Source organism: Grampus griseus (assembly GCF_964374135.1).
Source record: "Grampus griseus genome assembly, chromosome: 13".
Classification (NCBI taxonomy): Eukaryota; Metazoa; Chordata; class Mammalia; order Artiodactyla; family Delphinidae; genus Grampus; species Grampus griseus.
In genome coordinates, this window is record NC_139007.1 from 36,999,879 (window position 1) to 37,020,398 (window position 20,520).

Below are 20,520 nucleotides of genomic sequence, written 5' to 3' on the forward strand. Positions count from 1 at the left end.
TGTCTTTTGGCTTGACACCCACCAAGAGGCGAACCGAGTTTTAGGGTAACAGACGTATGCTTTTGTAAAACTTGCAAAAGTAAGATATGCTAATGAAGGCTAGAAGAATATGGCACGCCAAAATATGCCACTTACGCATAAGAATTATTCAGAGCTGAACGCAACTGAGAAGAAGTAGGCGTAAGAAATCTCTGTACTCCCCCTATTTGCCTAAAAGCAGGACAGAAGTTTACAAAGGTGCTTGCTTTACTCTTTACCAAGGACAAAGGTTAATCCCTGGAGATAACTGAAGACCCTTATCAATGGAGGAGGCAGCAATTTAAATCTGCATGACTAACTTTATTCTTGCTTTTCCTGGTAAACTTTCCACAACTGGCCTTCCCTACACTCCTCTATCTTTTGTCTTGAACTAAAAGATGGCATTTTGGCCTGAATTCTAAGCTAACTCTCTGAGTTACTCATTTTTCCTGGGTATCTCGTGTATACGTGAGGTGCACATGTTAAGAAACTTCTGTTTGTTTTTCTCGTTTCCCTGTCTTCTGTTACAGAGGTCTCGGCAGAGAACTCAGAAGGGTAGACGGAAAATTATCTTTCCTCCCTACTAACCACAATCAGTAAAACTGCTGCCTCTTTCCACTCCTACTTTCCTCTCCACTATACTTCCTCTCTTGTCAGGTGACACTAGATTTGATTTGGAAATACAGCTGCTTTGGGCTTAGTGGGAAATACTGATGTGGTTCATAGTAATTTCTGAGTACAGTTAAGTTATTACAGGCTGTCCTGGTTTAAGAATGCCTTCCAGGAATATTCCTATTTCCCACTAAGTCAACACAACAAGGTATCATAACATTTTATTACGATAAGACTGAATATCACGGTACCTAGCATTGGATTATATGAGCAGTGAAAGAGAAGTGAAGCCTGAAATGTACAGAACCAGAAGCTGGTCTGTAGAAAATTCTTCCAATTAAAAGACATGTAAAAACGTACAACACATCACTGATAAAGGTAATTTGTGATTCAGGACCCACAAAATGGAGGCCGCCCCAGTGGCCCAGCCCATGTCCCAGCCTGCCTCACTGCCAAGGAAACCTAGCACTAATCACCATCCTTCAACTCAGCTTTAGCTCACCTCACCCTAGAAACCAGCACCTGCTAGCCTTATAGGGAAATCAGACCTCCTAGCCAATCACGCCTTGTGTCTGTGTTGCCACTTCTAACGCTGCATAAAACACAGTCTTGCCCAAAATCCCTTGGGAAGAGAGCTCCGCCACTTGTGGACGGTTTTTCATTGAATAAAGGATATTAAACTGGTTATTAAATTGTATTATTTGATACCACTATAGGGAAGATATCAATAACAAGCTAGTAAATGAAAGTTGTCAATTAAAATGCAAAAGTATTTTGGGCTTATTCACTGCACAAGGAAACATGAGATGCCCTGGAATCTTGCAACTCATAAAGAAACTTGGAAGACATTTTTCCAAATCTGACAAGAATCCTAAGTTTTACATGACACAGACAATAACGAGTTGCACAGAAGGGGAGGGAGCAGGGTTTGGGAACAATACCATATTTTGGCTTATGGAAAATCACAGTTAACTGACAGTAGGAATATAGAGAAAGCGTCAGGGTGGTCATCGGTAAGTCTTGTTTTGTACAAGTTGAGTTTCAGCTGCAAAGGGGACACCTAACTGGATGGAACTGAGTAGAGAGGATGGGGTCAGAAATAGGATCTGCAAGTTACCAAAATATAAAAAGAGGGCTTCCCTGGTGGCCTGGTGGTTGAGAGTCCGCCTGCTGATGCAGGGAACACGGGTTTGTGCCCTGGTCTGGGAAGATCCCACATGCCGCGGAGTGGCTGGGCCTGTGAGCCATGGCCCCTGAGCCTGCATGTCCGGAGCCTGTGCTCCGCAAGGGAAGAGGCCACAACAGTGAGAGGCCCGCATACCGCAAAAAAAAAAAAAAAAATTATATATGTGTGTGTGTATATATATATATAAAGAAACTGGGAGCAGATGAGATAACCCTGGGAGAAAGGAAAGACGGACGGAGGCAACGGGAAAGCAGGTACAGTGCAAGGGCTGGGGGAGGAAAGGGAACCTTTAAAAATGATAAGAATTGGTTCAAAAGGCAAGAAGAAAACTAAAGGAGTTTAGTGTCCCTGAAAGCATGGAAAAAGTGAGCATAACAAAAGTGGGCAACAGTGCCAGAGACTTCAGAGGTCAAATTGTAAGAAATGAAAAGTATCGTTGGGTTGGCAACTCGGTCAGCTATGACCCCGGTGAGAACACCTGCACCTGACTGGCAAAGCCGGAAGTGAGGTTACGGTGCACTGAAGAGTGAACGACTCCTAAACGTCACAAGATAGTTTTCTAGGTGACAGGAGCAACTATCTGTAAAACACAAATGGCCAGGAAAGAGTTTGCTACTAATTCCTTTAACAGATCCCTCCCGGAGCTCCCTGGAAAACAGGCCTGGGGTGGAGACGATTCATCGGCAGCACACCAGCCAGGCCAGAGCCAGCACCCTTCCTCACAACCCCAGGATTTCTCCAAGCAAGTAGACCACAGGGGTTTCTTTCTCTTTCCCCTTTCCCCTCTCCCCGTACAATCTAGTCAAAGTGCAAATGAAAACCCAAAGTCCCCAGGGGTGGTGGGAGTGGAGAGGGCAGAGGAACAGGTGGGTCGGGTGGGGGAAGGACAGGCAGGCAAAGGCAGCTGAAAGAAGGAAGCTGTTGTAATTACCGGTGTAAGCATATGGGGTGGGGGGCGATACAATGTTTTATGTTTGAGCCTGTCTAATTCTATAAACAGAATTAATCAGACACCTAATTTACAATTACATGACTAAGTGTTACTGTCGTAAAGCCTAATCTCAAAAAAGAAAAAGGGAAAAGCATTCCTAAATCCACTTCATTGAGTTTCAAGTATACACAATTTAAAAGTGAAATTTATTTTGCGGGGGAGGAATGGTTCAATTTCTAACACTTTCTAATACCTCTGTCAAACAGTGAAGTACAACCTCGCAGCAAGAGATGAATTTCGGGCAGAGCATGACACTACCAATAAATATAACCATCAAATAGAACCCCTTTCCAAAAATATCTGGTGTAACCACTTTTTTAAAAAGTTCTATTCATCTTGAGAACCCTAAGTTATCTATGTGTTCCTACGGAATAAATCACGAAGAAACTATGGATGGGCTGATAACAGGGAAATCATTTCGTCTGACTTTTCTAGTGATACCAAAGCATGGGCAAAAAAGACACACAACGTCAATATTAAATTATCCCCTTGGTTAACTGATGCTCAGTTGTTACAGAAATATAATTATAGAACAAAGAAGGAAAAGCAAAACACCATCGAGGCCTTAGAAAGCTTTGTCTTAATTTCAAAAAGCTGTTTGTTACAAAGAAATCCTGTAAAATCTTTCAAGGTGGGTGTTTTTGTCATTGTTAGTTTTAGGGTTTTTTAATTAACTGGCTAGAAAAACACTGTTGGTCCTTGATGACAAACACTGATTTGCTTTGTGCAGACTAAAGACTACCTTAATGCCGAGAGCTAACAGTAAAAGAATAATTATTGCTTAGAGAAGCCAAAATATGCTCCACCAATCACAAAGGATAGTCAAACTGAAAAAAGCAACTTTGGACACCGGAACCTCTGCATTTAAGTTAGTAAAGTCCCCCTATAATAGTAATTTCTTCATGTAAAATTATTTTTACAGTATTTTAAGGTGCTCACATCTCTCATGTGATTCTCACAAATAAGGAGTTGGAGGGACTTCCCTGGTGGTACCGTGGTTAGGAGTCCGCCTGCCAATGCAGGGGACACAGGTTCGAGCCCTGGTCCGGGAAGATCCCACATGCCACAGAGCATCTAAGCCCATGTGCCACAACTACAGAGCCTGCGCTCTAAAGCCCGCGAGCCACAACTACTGAGCCCATGCGCCTAGAGCCTGTGCTCCACAAGAGAAGCCACCGCAACAAGAAGCCCATGCACCACAACGAAGAGTAGCCCCTGCTCGCTGCAACGAGAGAAAGCCTGCGCGCAGCAACGAAGACCCAACGCAGCCCCCAAAAATTAATTATTAAAATTTCTAAAAAAAAATAAAAATAAGGAGTTGGAGAGGAAGGCCATTATTACTACCCATGTGTAATAATTTCAGTAAACAAATTTCCTAGAGCAGCAAGGGAACTCGGAACAAAGGCATCCTGAGTCACCACACATGTGGGAATGTGACACAAGTCCATGATATGAGCCAGTGAGGCTCTTTCAGTGGATTTCATTCCAGTGTGGTTAACATGTGGCTAAATCAATGAACTGACGCAACTCAATATAATATATAAATCACTTCTATAAGTATAAAACTTTCCACTTCTCAAAGCTCGCCTAACAACCTACATTGTCCTACACTCAGTAACTTGGTGGAAACAGCAAAGAGACCATAAAAAGCATGCATGTGGTCAGCTGATTAGTTAGTAGCGGTGTAGAGAGAGGAACCCAGGTCTCTACTTCCCCAGCTCCCAGCCATTACTGCTTAAACAGAAGATAACATAGTACCTACAAAGCCAACGATAAACTGGGAAGACAAGAGATAGTTAGATCAGTTTCTAACTCATTTTCTACAGAATACTAAAAAATGTATGCCTGGAGGGCCTGAACCAGCAAAAGGAATGAGAGCTCTTTATCTGGAGTGGTCATGGGGGCACAGAAAGCTGAATGCTTTTAAGGAAAAGCAAAACAAAGCATCAATGTCACTGCAGAGCCTACAATAATAATAAACGTCTAAAAATCCTGAACATGATTTTTGCAAGGTTATTATTAACTAAGACAAACCATTAGAAAAATCTACATGATCAAACTGATTTAATTTAAACAAAGTGTTGGACCAAAATGGCAACTTCAAGAATGATAAGGCCCAAAAGCTTAAAAATTAAACAGCGCTGACCTTTAGAATATTTACCTTGAATTCTATGATGAAGGGTAGCACCTCATTAGATGAATAGCCTTTATACTGCTTTCAGAAATACAGCTATTAAGCGTTCACTAAATTCAATGTCTATAATCCAACCCATTAAAGGTAAAGTGCAATGTTTCATAACAACAGGAGTATAGATTGACACAGACTTGTTATTTTTCTGGCACAGTCTTTAGCAATCAGAAAACAAAATTTGACCTACAGCTCTCTCCTTCATCACAATCACTGAATGGTTCTGAGGACCTAGTTTTCTCACCAAATAATAAAATCATCCGTTTTCTCTATGAGGCCAACTTTCTGAAACACAAAGAACACAGCAGTTGCATTGCTAAGAACAGTAGCCACCATGTACTGAGTGCCTTCTGCGTGCCACAGCCCGTGCCACCGATTTTATATGTGTCATCTCATCTCACCCCTAAAACAAAACTCACAAAAGAGAAGTGTCCAAGTGGGCCACCGGCTAGAAAGCAGCAGAATCTGAATATGAACTCAAGAACATCTAACACTCACTGTGTTTTTGCAAACTCAGCAAGCACACCTGCAAGTCCTGGAAGCACCAGAACTGCCTAAAGGAGCCTGAGAGAGCACAGAGCCTAAGAGAACTCAACAATATTCAAACCCTTTATACCTGTTTTTCATAGAAACCTTCAAGTGTGAGAGCAACTCCATCATTCTTTAAAATCTGTAAGGAGGTCATTCTTAACCTTTTTAGGAATCTGATGAAAGCTACGGATCTTCTTCCGAGAGACTGACATACAAAAATTTTGCATCATTTTAGAAGGTTCAGACTCCTAACATCCATCTACATATTTTTAAAATTCTCAATTGATTGGGCTAAGAATCAACAGAATGAGATTAAAAAAGTACAAACTGGCACAAGAGTTCTTTGGAAATTGTTTTAACTGTTAGCACAACTCTGCTCATGTAAGTGAGCCTAGTTTTCATGCTTCTGACAAATCTACTGCAAAGACGTCACCAAATGAAAGAAGGGAGTTTTAGATGCCACCGCTGATGCTCACCGTTTTCCTGTGCAATTCTTATCATTCAGGCCACCAATCTTGTTTATGGCAGACCAGGCTGTGAGGGCCACGTATGGCAGAGAGGCAGCTTGAGCATGAGTGAGTGACTTGGGCTTGTGAGAGACCTAGATTTGAAGATAACAGTCAAAAATAAGCAATGACTTGCGAACCTATGAACACAATTAAGTACATCTATCTTCACAGGAATCCGACTATCTTCAGAGATATAACATTCGGCCAGGTTCAGTGGTTATTGCAAACCCTACTCCAAGATTATCCCTAAGGAATTTCTCCAAATGACTCAACCTGCCTCGCAGAGGTTCAGAAAGGTTTTATAGGTCACATTATCAGATACTGCTGCATAATGCTTCATAAAAAGACCACATTCAACAATACCATTAGTCCTAACTATACCCAGAAATAAACCCAAATAAACCTTGAACCCTCATAAATACATTCTAATTTGTTTTTGTGATCAGCTGTTTCCTTCACCCCCATTTACTGGAAGGTAATCTTTCCAGACTTTTTCTAATCTTATCTTTTTTCTAATCCTTTTTCCCTTCCTGCCCTCCCTTCTGTAGGCAATTTCCTTAATATTAACCCCCTTCTTTCTAATTAAATCGTTAGGCCTCCTGACTGGATTTGATTAGACTCCTGTTTTGAAAGTTATCTGAAACAGCTCGATACTTCCACGCTTCTGTTTATGATGCATCGGTATGCGCCACTTGGTATATTTGGTTTCAACTATTTATACTGGATAAAACCAAGAAACACAGCAGCGTTTCTAGATCTTGCTCCAAATCCCTGTTCCACAAGACAAAGATAAAAACACTTTGGCAGGCAGTGTTATTTAAACGACATCCAATACTTTTTTAGATCTTTTAAAAATTCCTATTCTCTATCTCGATTCTTTCAAAACTACCCATAAAACTTGAACCTGATCTCAAAAAAAAAAAACAAACTCCAATTATTTCAGAGATATTTGTCAGTCTTTGTTTCTACTTTCCAGTGGCATTTCAGCACAGAACTGGTGAGTTACCTCATTCCCACTGACTACAACAAACTCTGAGAGAGTGCCTTGCTTCCAGGGAGGAACTGCAGCCCAGACCTGAAACACACACAACTTCGTTAGAAACAGATCTTTTTAAGCCAAAGTGAAGCATGAGAGTGTTCCCCAATACATATGCCACCCTGTGATAAAAAGCACAAGTCAGCAATCCAGCAAATAATAGAGTTACTTTCACATGATATCAATGTATTATTTAGTATGATTCTAGATTTACCAAGTCAAACCAGTTTGGAGGTAGATAACCAGTAAATCCTGCTGTATTTACTGGCTGCTTAGAGTACCAGTAAGAACACAGTCTCTGGGGCCTGAATCCTGGCTCTACCACTTATTAGCTGTGGGACCTCTTTATAGCTTGACTTTCCTCACCTGTAAACTGGGCCTAACTGTACTTACTTCATAGGGATTAAATGAGTTATTTTATGAAAAACAACTAGAACAGTGCTAGCTATTATTATAAGCTGACCTTAATTTCTTGGTATAAAAGTTCAAAGTGACAAGGGACAAGTGATTATATCAACCTTTAGCTATTTTAAAACCATCTAACCCATAAGGTAGAAATTGTCATTTAAAGACTTAAAAAGTCCCAATCATATATATCTTAAAGTCTTGCAATTCTTAAGCACTAGATTTAGAAAAGTTCAAGCACAGCAAGCTATTGTGACAGAACTAGAAACAACAGAAAGAAGAACTGAACCAAGAAAATGAGGGCTCCAGCCAAAGCTCACTATATTTGTTGAAAAGAAGAAAAAAGGTCAATGATACGGAATATATTTCCAAAAGCAGCAGAATGAAATCTGCAAATTTTGAGAAGGAATAGTGGAATGTGATGACTCACCTCATCGCCAGGCTTGAAGTACCTCACATCAAGTCCACACTCCATCACCACACCAGACACATCCCGGCCCAGAGTCAGGGGAAATTCTTCTCCTTTGATTTTAATATGTAAAGGATCACGTTTCATATTTAAAGCTGTAGCTCCATAGCCACCTATGAAATACAAGTTATTTGTTTCTTCCAAAAGAATGGGATGATTTCAAAACTACTGCAGGGTTACAGGCCAGGTACAATTCTAGATCTTCAAGATGCAGATTATAAAGTAATCAACCTTATACATTTTTTACCATCACACAAGAAAGCATAAAAACAATGAATGTTGTTCCTTTCAAAAAAAATTATTTGGAAAGTCATAATCACTGTTTTTAATTTTTCTTTTATACTGGAGTATAGTTGATTCACAATCACTGGTTTTGAAATTCCAATTTTGAAACTGTCTTCAGAACTTTAAGTATTTCCTTTTATAGGTTTTACTTTGTTCTTTGAAGATGGTTTCTTTGTTAATTTATTCATTCATGGACTTTTTAAATGACAAAGTCATCTGAAGCCAAGTCTGGTGAAGAAGATAATGTAAAAGTTGTCTGGTTGATAAACAAATAAATAAGGCATGGATATAGTAGTTGACACTGACACTGGTCTATGAGTAATTGTCCCTGCCTCACAAAAAATGTTTCTAGAACATCTCTGGGTTAAGTGCAAGGTTCCCAAATGGAAAAGAACCACTTGGCTGCATCAGTTCTGATATGTTAAATCAGGTTGACTGCTTTATTATACATCATTTTATTTTTAAGAACATTTACATAAACATCAGCTAAACAGAGCTGAAAACATTCCTCTGATCAGTATTTTTTTGGTTCAAATAAATTGGCTACAATAATCCAAAGTAGTTTATTACACAGCTTCAACATCTAAAATGGCTTTTCTAAGACACAAAAGTACTGTTGTCATCTCTTCTGCTCGACATCCTTCTAAGAACATTTCTGCCATGTAAGGCTCTCCAAGATAAGCACCCTGCTTACCTTTCTAGTATCATGTACCACAATTTATGCTCCAGAATCACTAAACCACTCAGTAAGTCTCCCCTTTTCTCCCACTCATCCTCATTAAATCCTAAGGATGGGGAGAAACCAGCAAAGGAGCCTGAGAAGGCTTGGCCACTGACAAGGTGTTCAGAAAGCCAAGAGAAGAGGGTCATTTAAAGAAGTCAAATGCTGCTGATGGGGAAGACAGTTTTTCAAATAAGGTCAAAAGCTGCCAATAGACTTTTAAAAAACAAAACCCCCCAAACAAACAAAACAAAATACTAGATCCAACAACACAGCAGTCTTTCGTGACCTTCATAGGAGCGGTTGCTGTGGCATGGGGTGACAGAGAGAATGGGAGTGAGGAATTGAAGACCATGAGAACATTCAACTCTTTCAAATAGTTTTGCTTACAGAGGAGAGCAGAGAAATGGGGCAGTGGCTGGAGGGGGACTAGTGCGATAGAGGAAGGATGTTTAAGGTTGTTTTCTTTTTCCTCTTTAAGAATGGAGAAATTAACAGCAAGTTTGTATGCCAATGGGAATGATCCAGTAGAAAGGAAAAGACTGAAGATGCAGGAGAGAACTGCTGAAACAATGCTCCTGTGTGGGTGAGAGGGCATGGGGTCTAGAACCCAGGTGGAGAGCTGGGCTTAGATGAGAGCAATGACAGTTAATCCATGCAGCAGGAGGTAGAGGATACAGGGAGAGAGGCTGACAGGAGGGTAGCTTGCAGAAGTTGTTTTTAATAAAAATCAAGACACATGGAAGAAAGTGTTTGAAAGTTGGGAAAGTCCCAGAAAATCTAAGCTGATGGCCACCATGCCAATATTACAAACTTGCCAGCTGGCTGGTTACGAGTGCATTCTATCAGGGGAAAGAAAAACTTCACATGTAATACTCACAAAAGTCACGTTTTACTTTCCTGTCTTACATTCTTTTTCCACTCGCAAACACAATTGAACAATTATTCACTGAAATTCCTATGGGGTTTGATCAACAGAAGCGGGCATTTAGCTATGTCAAATTTTAGCTGCTGTTTCAGAGCTGCAAAAAAAAAAAATCTTCAGTCCTCTCTAAGCTACACAGCCTGCAGGGCAAGGTTGTTTTCTTGGTCACCTCGATATCACCTGCGTTAACTCTGGCTCATTGGTACCAGCTAAACTAGCCCCAAATCCAGAAACAGCTGGTAGTTAGGAACTGAGAACCTGCTTGGTGACACAATGAATGGGAACCCTTAGGAGCTCTGTCCCATTCTTAGAGGTGACCAGTTTGGTTCAGAGTTGGAGTGGTTTGGAAAATCCTAAATCTGCCCTCCATTTCAAAAGCTTTAATTCCATCTAAAGAAACCAAACTTTGTTGGTATGATGCTGTTGGCTGTATTTTTTTTCTATTTTAAGATTATTCATTAGCCATTTATATGATTTATGATTTTATGTCCAACAATAGTGGACATCTCCAGAAAAACAGTTGGCTTTCATCTTTCAAAACAGACACGTCCTTGCTTTCTCGTCAAGGGAAATAACTGCTCCCTACACTTTACGATCTTATACTCATTATTTTATTTCCCCATATTTCAGGTATCTTCCGCAACGATAATCACACATTCTCCAAAAAGAATTCATGAGCAGGAAATAAAGAGGATAACTTGCAAATAATATTACCCACTCAAGTCATAAAAAACTAAGATGTCTCAAGAATACTATATAAAAGTAAAATGTGTTATAATATTATATTAAATAGCAGCCAAGAAAGTCCAGATGCAGCCATTCTACTGAAGTTAAAATGTACACGATACAAATTGTGCATGTGCATTCAAAGAAATGAAAAGTTAACAGACCTAAATGAAGATGAAAACCACTTATTTTAGTTTGTAACCTTAAATTAGAATGAAAATATAAAATGACATTAAAAATAATGACTGGGCTTCCCTGGTGGCGCAGTGGTTGAGAGTCCGCCTGCCGATGCAGGGGACGCGGGTTCGTGCCCCGGTCTGGGAGGATCCCACATTCCGTGGAGCGGCTGGGCCCGTGAGCCATGGCTGCTGAGCCTGCGCGTCCAGAGCCTGTGCTCCACAACAGGAGAGGCCACAACGTACCGCAAAAAAAAAAAAAAAAAAAAAAAAAAAGACTGAATGACAACTACACATGTTAAGCATAGAAACAGGCTACAGTTGACAGGGCATGGGATCTACCTACAAAGAGCTTATAATCAAGGAAATGAAAAAAACATAATGCTCACTGGGTATAAACCTACCACTTAAAGATAATTCTGATAAAACCTACATTATCTTCATGCACAATGTAAATGGAATAAACTGAAACAATATGCCCAACTAGTAATAGCAATTATTACTTTAAAGCAAACAAAAAGAATACAAATGTGTATTTCATGAGGCAATCATCATAAAGTCATTTCAATTAATTCTTAATAGACCTCTCCAGCTACATTTTGAGTCCAAGTCTTTCCCCAAACTCCCTCCCCACAAAGAAATACGTATCAGTTATTCCTCACATGTCTAGATCAGCACTGTCCAATAGAGATATAATGCAAGCCACATATCTGACTTAAAATTTTCTAGTAGCCACTATAAAAAGAAAGAAGTGAAATTAATGTTAATATTTTACTTAATATATCCAAAATATTATCAGGTTAATATGTAATGAACATAAAATTATTAATAAGATATTTTACATGTATATTTTTCTAAGCCTTTGAAATCTAGTGTATATTTTACACTAACTGTACATCCCACACTAGCCACATTTCAATTGCTCATTTTTTTGTCATTATTTTCCAAAGTTAAAGTAATTCACAAATGGTAATCAATCTTTTCAGCACTATAATAATTGCATAAAGAATACAGTACTCTCCAAGCTTTGTCAATATCCACCAGCAGAAATTAAGATAACATTATTCCCATTGAGGATGGCGCAAAACAGAAAAGTGTATTTTAACTTTGCAGAATGCAACAGCAAAAATGAGGAAAGTACTGTGTCTATATCCTGGCATCCTGTTCTGCTGCTTTGTCCACTGGACCGTTAAACAAAGCTGTGATTAGTGGGAGGAAAATAAAAATTACTATGGAAATGCTAATTCTGAACTGATATGAAAACATAAGCATACCTCTAAAACCTGTGATGGACCTCAGAATATCACAAAGTTCCCAGGAGAGTGTATCACAAAGTTAGCTGTGGATACAATTCTCAAGTCCCAATTTACATTTTTAGGTAGTATTGGAAGCAATTCAAACGTATATTTTGTGAAAGATTAAAGCATACCGTAGACATTGCAATTTCAAAAATTTTGGAAATAATATACACTGAGATACTGTCAAAACCCTAAACAATTCCTTTGTGTTAACCAGAAAAATGTAGTCAATAACAACTGACCTTTTAAAACCAGTCCCTGATGAGATTGTCTTAAGGGAAAAAAAAAGGTAATTGAGGAATGTCTTTTGAAACTTACTTCTCATATTAACATCTATAGGATTTATACTCGCAGCGTGAACTTTGATAATGACTTCATTTGGATAGTGTATCATTGGTATCATCATGTTCTGAGTAAATCGAAGCACTTCATTACTCCCATATTTATCTATCACCCAAGCGGGCATGACAGTGCTCCTTGGAGAGGTAGTACTAATCTTTCTAACTGAAGGCTTTTGTACAACTTGTCTTCTCCAGAAGCAAACCGCAGTGCATGCGTTTCTTCTAAGTACACAGGTCTTCAGAAATCCCATCGTAAACAGTGGTTGAATTGCGTGCCCTAATTAAAAGGCACTTATACTGGCTCAAACCCTCACACCTGAATTCGGTCAAATTCTGCCAAACACTCTGGCCGGTTTCAAAGTTGAGAATTCAAAAATGAAGTTAGACTGATGGAGCAACTGAAGAAAGAAGAGTACGGAACTACTCTACTCTTCACATCTGAAATGCTCCAATTAACGTTCCAGCCAGTATTCTGTCCATTCTCCTCCTCCCTTACACCCCCTCCCCTTAAAAACAAAAACAAAACCGCTAGAATCCTGCCCTGTCCCGGGAGCTCTCTGCGGAACAAGGCGACTCCGCTTGCGATTCGGTTGTCAGAGAAATTCACACACTTCCAGGCTCCCGCCGCGACCCCCGGAGTCTCCTTGCCACCAGCTCTACTTCCCCGCAGGACTTCCTTAGCGGCGCCAGCCAATCGCGTGCAAAGATCATTTTCCTCGGGCTGCAGTTCGACCAATCTGAGTACTCGGTGCTGACAGGTTCGCTGGCAAATGGCTGCGCCCATGTAATACCGGCAGCGGCAGCTGACCTTTCTTTTTCCTCCTTGACACCAAGCGCATGTGGTGGCGGGTGGGATACGAGGACCATGTTGGGCCGGACCCTCCGAGAAGTGAGTGGAATTGTCTGCTGAGGGCCCAGGGAGGTCGGGAAGATTCGCGGAGTCCTTGTTCACGTGGACGTGGCGTCCCCCGGCCGGCGTGCATCTTGGTCAGCCTCGCCGCTTCCTTCCCTGGAACTTGGTGGGGAATTCGGACCGCCGGGTCCTTAGGCTGTGCTCCTTATATCCGTTCAGGAGTTAGGATCTCCGCGGGGGAGGCTTCTGCACCGCCGCGCTGTGGGGTGGAAGGGAACAGTGGCTTCTTTCGATTATTCGTTCGCCCTGGCTGCGTGGGGCCCTGGCCGGTCTCAGCCAGATATGGGGGATTTGGCTGGTCCACGTCAGTCTCTCTTGTCCGCTACACACATCTGATGCAGTCCTCACTAAGAAGCCCGAAATCTGTCCCTTGCAAAAGCCAAACTAGTGATTCTTAGCTTTTTTCCCTCCTGGACATATTCAAGCTTCAACTACCACCAAGATACCAATGATTCTCTTACCCGTGTCTCCATTAATTGGACATCGTTTTTGAACTCTAGGCTATATTTGTGAATGTCTAATGGACATCTCTTCCAAAACTCCCACAAGAGTTTGATGAATCTAACCAAAGCTGACTTCATCCTTGTAACAGAATCACCTCTTGCGTCTCAATCTCCGTCATAAAAAACAAACAAAAACCTAATTATGGAATTCGTAATATTCTGTTTTTAGCGGCACAACTGTTATCCCAGGTGCCCTTAGATTCTTCTTCATAGGTCATATCCAGTAAGTCACTAAACCGTGTTAGTTCTCTTTTGAACTTATGTCTGGGATCTGTTCTCTCACTTCATCCCTGCTGTTAGGGCTTTAGTTCCGATCTCCTTGCTTTCTGATCTCTCAACCTGCAGAGCTGTCTGCAGGCCCACTGCTATCAGAATCACCTTGGCCCGCCTTAAAACTATAGTTATGTCCCACTCAGGAAGGTTAGTATGGTAAGGCCCAGAGTGTATGGTTTAACTTGGGTTCCAGGTGATTCTGCTGATAAGTAGCAATTGAGGACGTACCCCGTCTTCCATCTTCATTTGTATCTTCACCTGGGAAGTCTTTTTTTTCTTTTTCCAGCTGGCAGCCTTTTAGAAAGCTGTAAATTATGAGAACTTTAAATCCACAGGTTTTAAGTAATAGTTATTCCCCTAAATACATTTTTGTTTTATTATCCTAAATTGTATCTTGTATACTGTCAATGAAGAATCCAATTTGTTTTTAAAAATTAAAAATTTTTTAACTCCAAACTTGTTTTAAAATGAAATATAACCTAAAAAAATACGGTATTTTCTTTTTCTGCCCTTTCCCCCAACACTACCTTTTTTGTGCCACCCCTTCCTAATGTCCAGTGAGCCATTGTCAGAAACAACTTTTACCTCAAGGGGGAAAAGGGAAGCTGACCCAAGTCAGGAAATTGCCTTGGCATGATTACTTTCACTTAATCACTCTTTTAACAAATATTTATCGATGCCTATTGTGTGGAAAACATTATTTGCTTATTTTCCCAGCCCATAATATATCTTCTGTCCACTCTGTTCTTTCCATATCATTGTACCAATGCCCTAAATTCTACCAATTAGAGATTAATTAATTTAGTACACATTCTATTTTAAATATGTAAAGATGCTTGGGAAGGTTGAATGATTTATTTATCCACTGTTGTGAATTATTATAGTTCAATCAGATTTTTCTCCATCACACCCTGACTGAGATAATCAAGGAAAGGGAAAATTTTGCAGGGGAGGGGATTGAGGGAGGGGCTGGAAACTATGGCATTTTGAGACAATTTGGGGGGCCTAAGTGGAGGCTTAGGGCAGTAGAGGAGCCCTAGGAGGAAGCACTAAAAGGAGGTAAAATGCCAAATAGGAGGTATACCTGCTACTTGTAAATTTTACCCAGGTACACTCAGTAAGGGGGAAGAGTCTTACTTTCACCTTCCTTTCTTGTGGCATAATCCCAGTGTTTCTAGGAACCAGATGCCAGGCTAATATTATTAACCCTAAAGTTATATTAAATGATTACTGTTATATTAAAGAAAGTTAATTATATATCCAGTAGCCTTCTTGGGGGTCTAGCCTAAGAACATTTAATTACTGTTTTATGGGAAAATAGCCTCCAAATTTTAAACAACTCAGTTATTCATTCAGTTAACATTTATTGAGCACCTCTGTGTTCCAGACACTGGGGATTAGCATTGAAGACAGTAATTCCTGCCCTCATGAAGCCTACATTTTTGTGGGGAAGCAGGCATTAAATAAGTTTCTTTGTTTAAGTAAATAATAGAATTTCAGGTAGTGTAGGTGCTATGAAAAAAGGTTAAGCAGGCTATAGTGTGCGAATTAGTTGGAGAGATGGATGTTTTAGATAGAGTGGTCAAGGAAGGTTTCGCTGACTGAGCGGGTGATATTTAGTAGAGACCTGAAGGGTGAGAAGGGTGAGCCCTGGGAAGATCTGGGAGAAGGGTGTTCCAGGCAGAGGAAAGAATAAAAGTGCAATGTCTCTGAAGCAAGAGCAAACTTGATGTGGTCAAGGAATAGCAGGAAGGCCAGCAGGCCCAAGAGAACTGAACGAGAAGAGTAGTGGGAGATGAGGTTATAGATAAGGAGGAGCCAGATTACCTTTCCGGCCATGTTAAGGAGTGTGGATTTTATTCTAAATGTAATGCAAATCCTCTGGGAAGTTGTGAGTCCTTGGACATGATCTGACTTAAAAATTAAAAAGCTCCTTCAGGTTATTCAGGATTATGGTCTATAGGAAAGCAAGTAGGGAAGCAAGAAGACCAGTTAGAAGGTCGTTGCATTGTCAAGAGCTGATGGCAGCATGGATAGGGTGATGGGAGGAGAGGTAATGCAAAGTGGGTGTTAGTTTTTTGTTGTCGTTGTTTTGGGGTTTTACAATTTTATTTAGTTATTTATTTTTGGCTGTGCTGGGTCTTCGTTGCTGCGTGCAGGTTTTCTCTAGTTGCAGTGAGCAGGGGCTACTCTTCATTGCGGTGCACGGGCTTCATTGCGGTGGCTTCTCTTGTTGCGGAGCACAGGCTCTAGGCACGTGGGCTTCAGTAGTTGTGGCACATGGGCTCAGTAGTTGTGGCTCACGGGCTTAGTTGCTCCACGGCATGTGGGATCTTCCTGGACCAGAGCTCAAACCTATGTCATCTGCATTGGCAGGCGGATTCTTAACCACTGCACCACCAGGGAAACCCAGGTGTTAGTTTTTTAAGGTATGGCTTTCTGGTGGATTGGATATGGGATTTGAGGGAAAAGAGGTGAATCAAGGAGGATGCTTAGGTTTGGGGCCTGGGCAATTGGAGAAATGGTAACATTTATCAAGATGGGAAAGACTCTACAGGGAGCATGTTGTGAGGAGAAAGTTATCAAGACATGTTAATTTTGAGATGCTTCTAAAGATATCCAAGTGAAGATGTCAGTTAAGCAGGTGGATATAGGAACGTGGAGATCAAGAAAGAAGCTAGGTATGAGGATATAAATTGTCCAGAGTAGAGGACATAATTGAAGTTATATGGTCAGATGAGATCTGAGTGTAAATATAGAACAAGGCCTGAAACTTTCCAACATTTAGGGGTCAGCGGTAGGAAGCAGAGCCCACAAAGGAGACTTGGAGGAGTGGCCAGTAAGGCAAGAGGAAAACCAGGATGGCTTGGTATCCCAAAGTACAAGTGAAAAAGAAGTGCTTCAAGGAGGGAGTGATGTCTTGTGTTGAATGCTGAGTGCTGCTGGACTGGGCCATGACTGCTGGATTTAGGAATGTGGAGGTTACTGGTGATCTTGATGTGCTATTTCTTGGAACAATGGCGACAAAAAGCATGAATGTTAAATGAGTGTGTTAAAGAGAGTACCAGTCAACCAGACACTCAGCTTTCAAGGGCTCTTCTATACCTTCAGCATTTATCAAGACAGTTTTTCTTTTGAAAGACAGTTCTTTTCCTAAGTTAAGCTTTGATGCTATCTGTAAAGTTAACAAAATGTTCTCTATTTGCTACAGAGGAGTAAATGCTGTAACAGCCTGCATAGAGAAGTAGTAGAGTATAGTGGTCCAGAGCATGGGCTTTGGAAACAAGATCAGGCCTTGGTTGAATCCCAGCTCTGCTACTTCCTAGCTATGTGATTTTAAGCAGGAACTTCAGTAATTTATCTGTAAAATGGAAATAATATCAGCCTCTTAGTGTGGATATGAAGATTAAATGAAATACAAAACATCTAGGATAATGCCTAGAACCAAGTGCCATTATTAACACTAATTTTGTTACAGTGACAAAATTACTAGATTATATGTATTTACAGTTTTCTCTTCCCCTGTTTTCTAAGAAGAATGGTTCCTGAGGGAGATTTCTTAATTTTTCTAAGAAGGTATATTACTTTTCTACTGCTGTGTAACAAATTAGTATAAACTTTTCAGCTTAAAATAACACATTCTTAAAACACACACACAATCTTATCGTCTCACAGTTTTGTGGGTCAGGAATCCAGGAATGGAGTAGCTGGGTTCTCTACTCAGAGTCTCACAAGGCTGAAATCAAGGTGTCAGCCAGAGCCGCAGTCTCTTTGGATGCCTTGGGATCCTCTTTCCACCTCACTGGTTGGCAGAATCCATTTCCTTGTGGTTGTAGGACTGAGGTCCCCGTATTCTTTCTTTCTTTTTTTTTTTTTTTAACATTTATTTATTTATTTTTGGCTGTGTTGGGTCTTCATTGCCGCACGTGGGCTTTTCCCTAGTTGCGGTGAGCAGGGGCTACTCTTTGTTGCAGCACGAGGGCTTCTCATCGTGGTGGCTTCTCTTGTTGCAGAGCACAGGCTCTAGGCACACAGGCTTCAGTAGTTGTGGCACATGGGCTCAGTAGTTGTGGCTGGCAGGCTCTAGAGCGTGGGCTCAGTAGTTGTGGCGCACGGGCTTAGTTGCTCCATGGCATGTGGGATCTTCCTGGACCAGGGATCAAACCCATGTCCTCTGCATTGGCAGGCGGATTCTTAACCACTGCGCCACCAGGGAAGTCCCTGTTCCCCGATTTTTTGCTGACCATGTGGGTAGTAGAGTAAATGAGCTCAGGGGACGAGATGTGGGATAATTAGAACTGAGGTTTGGGAGATGATACAGATGTTGGTAATGATATAGTCTGGGCCAATGACCATGTGAGCTGGTAACTGGGGTGAGGTGACGGAAGAGTTTGTGTGAAGTGAGGTCAGGAACGGAGAGGCCTGGTGTCCGTGTACCTGACTTGAATTTTGAAGTCAACAAAAAGAGCAATAGGAGCCATAGAAAAGAAGATTACAGCAAACCAGCTGCTAAAAACTTCAGTGAATGAAAAGGAGTATCAGGAAGACTGTAGATTAACACACCAGGGAGAGTTATATAATCTCCTTCAAGGCCTGTGCTTCAGATGAGCTGGGGGTTTTGAGAAAAGAGGGAAGAGAAAACTTTTCTAGTTGATTTCATCTTATATTCAGATATGATACCTTTAGTTTTGCTCCAGGAGAGCTGTACTATTTTTATGTCATAATCCTTACATCTAATCCATTCTAGCTAATTAGCATCTTTGTTTTCATTTCTCTTCTCCAATACCCTTATTGAGGTTGTCAAATCTAAATTTCCTAAAAATGATCCTAACAAAGATTACCATTTAAAATGAGTACTCCCAAGGACTTCCCTGGTGGTCCAGGGTAAAGAATCCTCCTTCCAATGCAGGGGATGCAGGTTCCATCCCTGGTCGGGGAACTAAGATCCCACATGCCACGGGGCAACTAAGCCCACGCGCCACAACTACTGAGCTCGCGTGCCCCAACGAGAGAATCTGCATGCCACAAACTACAGAGCCCATGTGCTCTGGACCCTGTGCATGTCACAACTAGAGAGAAGCCCGCGCACCACAACTAGAGAGAAACATGTGCACCACAAGGAAGAGCCCACGCTGCAACGAAAGATCCTGCACGCCTCAACAAAGACCCAGCGTGCTGCAACTAAGACCCAACGCAGCCAAACAAAATAAAGAAAATAAATACAATTTTTTAAAAATAAATAAAAAATAAAATGAGTACTCCCAGAACAGTAGGGCGCGGCCTTAAAAAACTAAAAATAGAGCTACCGTATGATCTGCAGTCCCACTCCTGGGCATATATCTGGAGAAAACCATAATTCGAAAAAATACACACCCCTCAATGTTCATTGCAGCACTATTTACAATAGCCAAGACATGGAAACAACCTAAATGTCCATCAACAGATGAAAGGATAAAGAAGATGTGGTACATATATACAATGGAATATTACTCAGCCATAAAAAATGAAATAATGCCATTTGCAGCAACATGGATGGACCTAGATATTATCATACTAAGTGAAGTAAGCCAGACAGAGAAAGACAAATATATGATATTGCTTATATGTAGAAACTACAAAAAAAGAAAATTATACAAATGAACTTATATACAAAACAGAAATAGACCTGCAGACAAAACAAATTTATGGTTACCAAAGGGGAGGGGCGTGGGGGAGATGGATAAATTAGGAGCTTGAGATTAACATATACACACTACTATATATAAGATAGGTAACTATATACTTTATAGCACAGGGAACTATATTCAATACTACATCATAACCTATAAGGGAAAAGAATCTGGAAAAAATAGATATATTTGTATGTATCACTGAATCACTGTGCTTTGCACCTGAAACCAACACAACATTATAAATCAACTATACTTCAATAAATAAAGAAAAAGAATGCTCCCAGACAGTCTCATTTCTTGCCCTTGTAACCATAACTGCAGTTCCTTACCTCTTATTCTCATATCACTTGGCAAGTCAGAAGACAACTTGGCATTAGGGGACTTGAAGGGAGACAAAGAAGAAGAGAAAATGGCAGGCATAATTTTCCTCATTTTTATAATTTTGCTCTGGGGTAGGCCTGTCTATATACCTCTCTGTGTCTCTAGCTTTCCGTTTTTGCTAGTTCTGACGCTTGCACTCAGCCTATTTACATAAGCCCACTCCATGTTTACAACATTACAATACACTGCTGTCGTTTCTTTTTCTCCAGTTTCTCTCTTCTAAAGAGTTTACATCTCATACAAACCGTTCAACAGAAATATCTCTTCTTGTTGCTAGGTTACCTCCTTTAAGTTGAGCCCAGCTGCCCCTCCCCATTCTGAACCCCTCCCCCAGCATCCCCATGGCAGCCCTTTCCTCCTC

General features: G+C 40.8%; 2 protein-coding genes across 2 annotated transcripts in view; one reads left to right on the forward strand and one right to left on the reverse strand.

The window, feature by feature from the left end:
- Positions 1-13,078, reverse strand: part of RTN4IP1 (reticulon 4 interacting protein 1) — a 44,364-nt gene extending 31,286 nt beyond the window's left edge. The window contains exons 1-4 of the mRNA XM_082669019.1: positions 12,395-13,078; positions 7,907-8,058; positions 7,042-7,110; positions 6,003-6,127 (exon numbers count right to left, since the gene is read on the reverse strand). Of these exons, the coding sequence (XP_082525145.1) occupies positions 6,003-6,127; positions 7,042-7,110; positions 7,907-8,058; positions 12,395-12,668 (620 nt within the window). The 5' untranslated portion in view covers positions 12,669-13,078. The remainder of the gene's footprint in view (positions 1-6,002; positions 6,128-7,041; positions 7,111-7,906; positions 8,059-12,394) is intronic.
- A 98-nt stretch (positions 13,079-13,176) lies between these two features.
- The window catches only part of QRSL1 (glutaminyl-tRNA amidotransferase subunit QRSL1), a 32,644-nt gene continuing 25,300 nt past the window's right edge, over positions 13,177-20,520 (forward strand). The window contains exon 1 of the mRNA XM_082668889.1: positions 13,177-13,306. Within this exon, the coding sequence (XP_082525015.1) occupies positions 13,283-13,306 (24 nt within the window). The 5' untranslated portion in view covers positions 13,177-13,282. The remainder of the gene's footprint in view (positions 13,307-20,520) is intronic.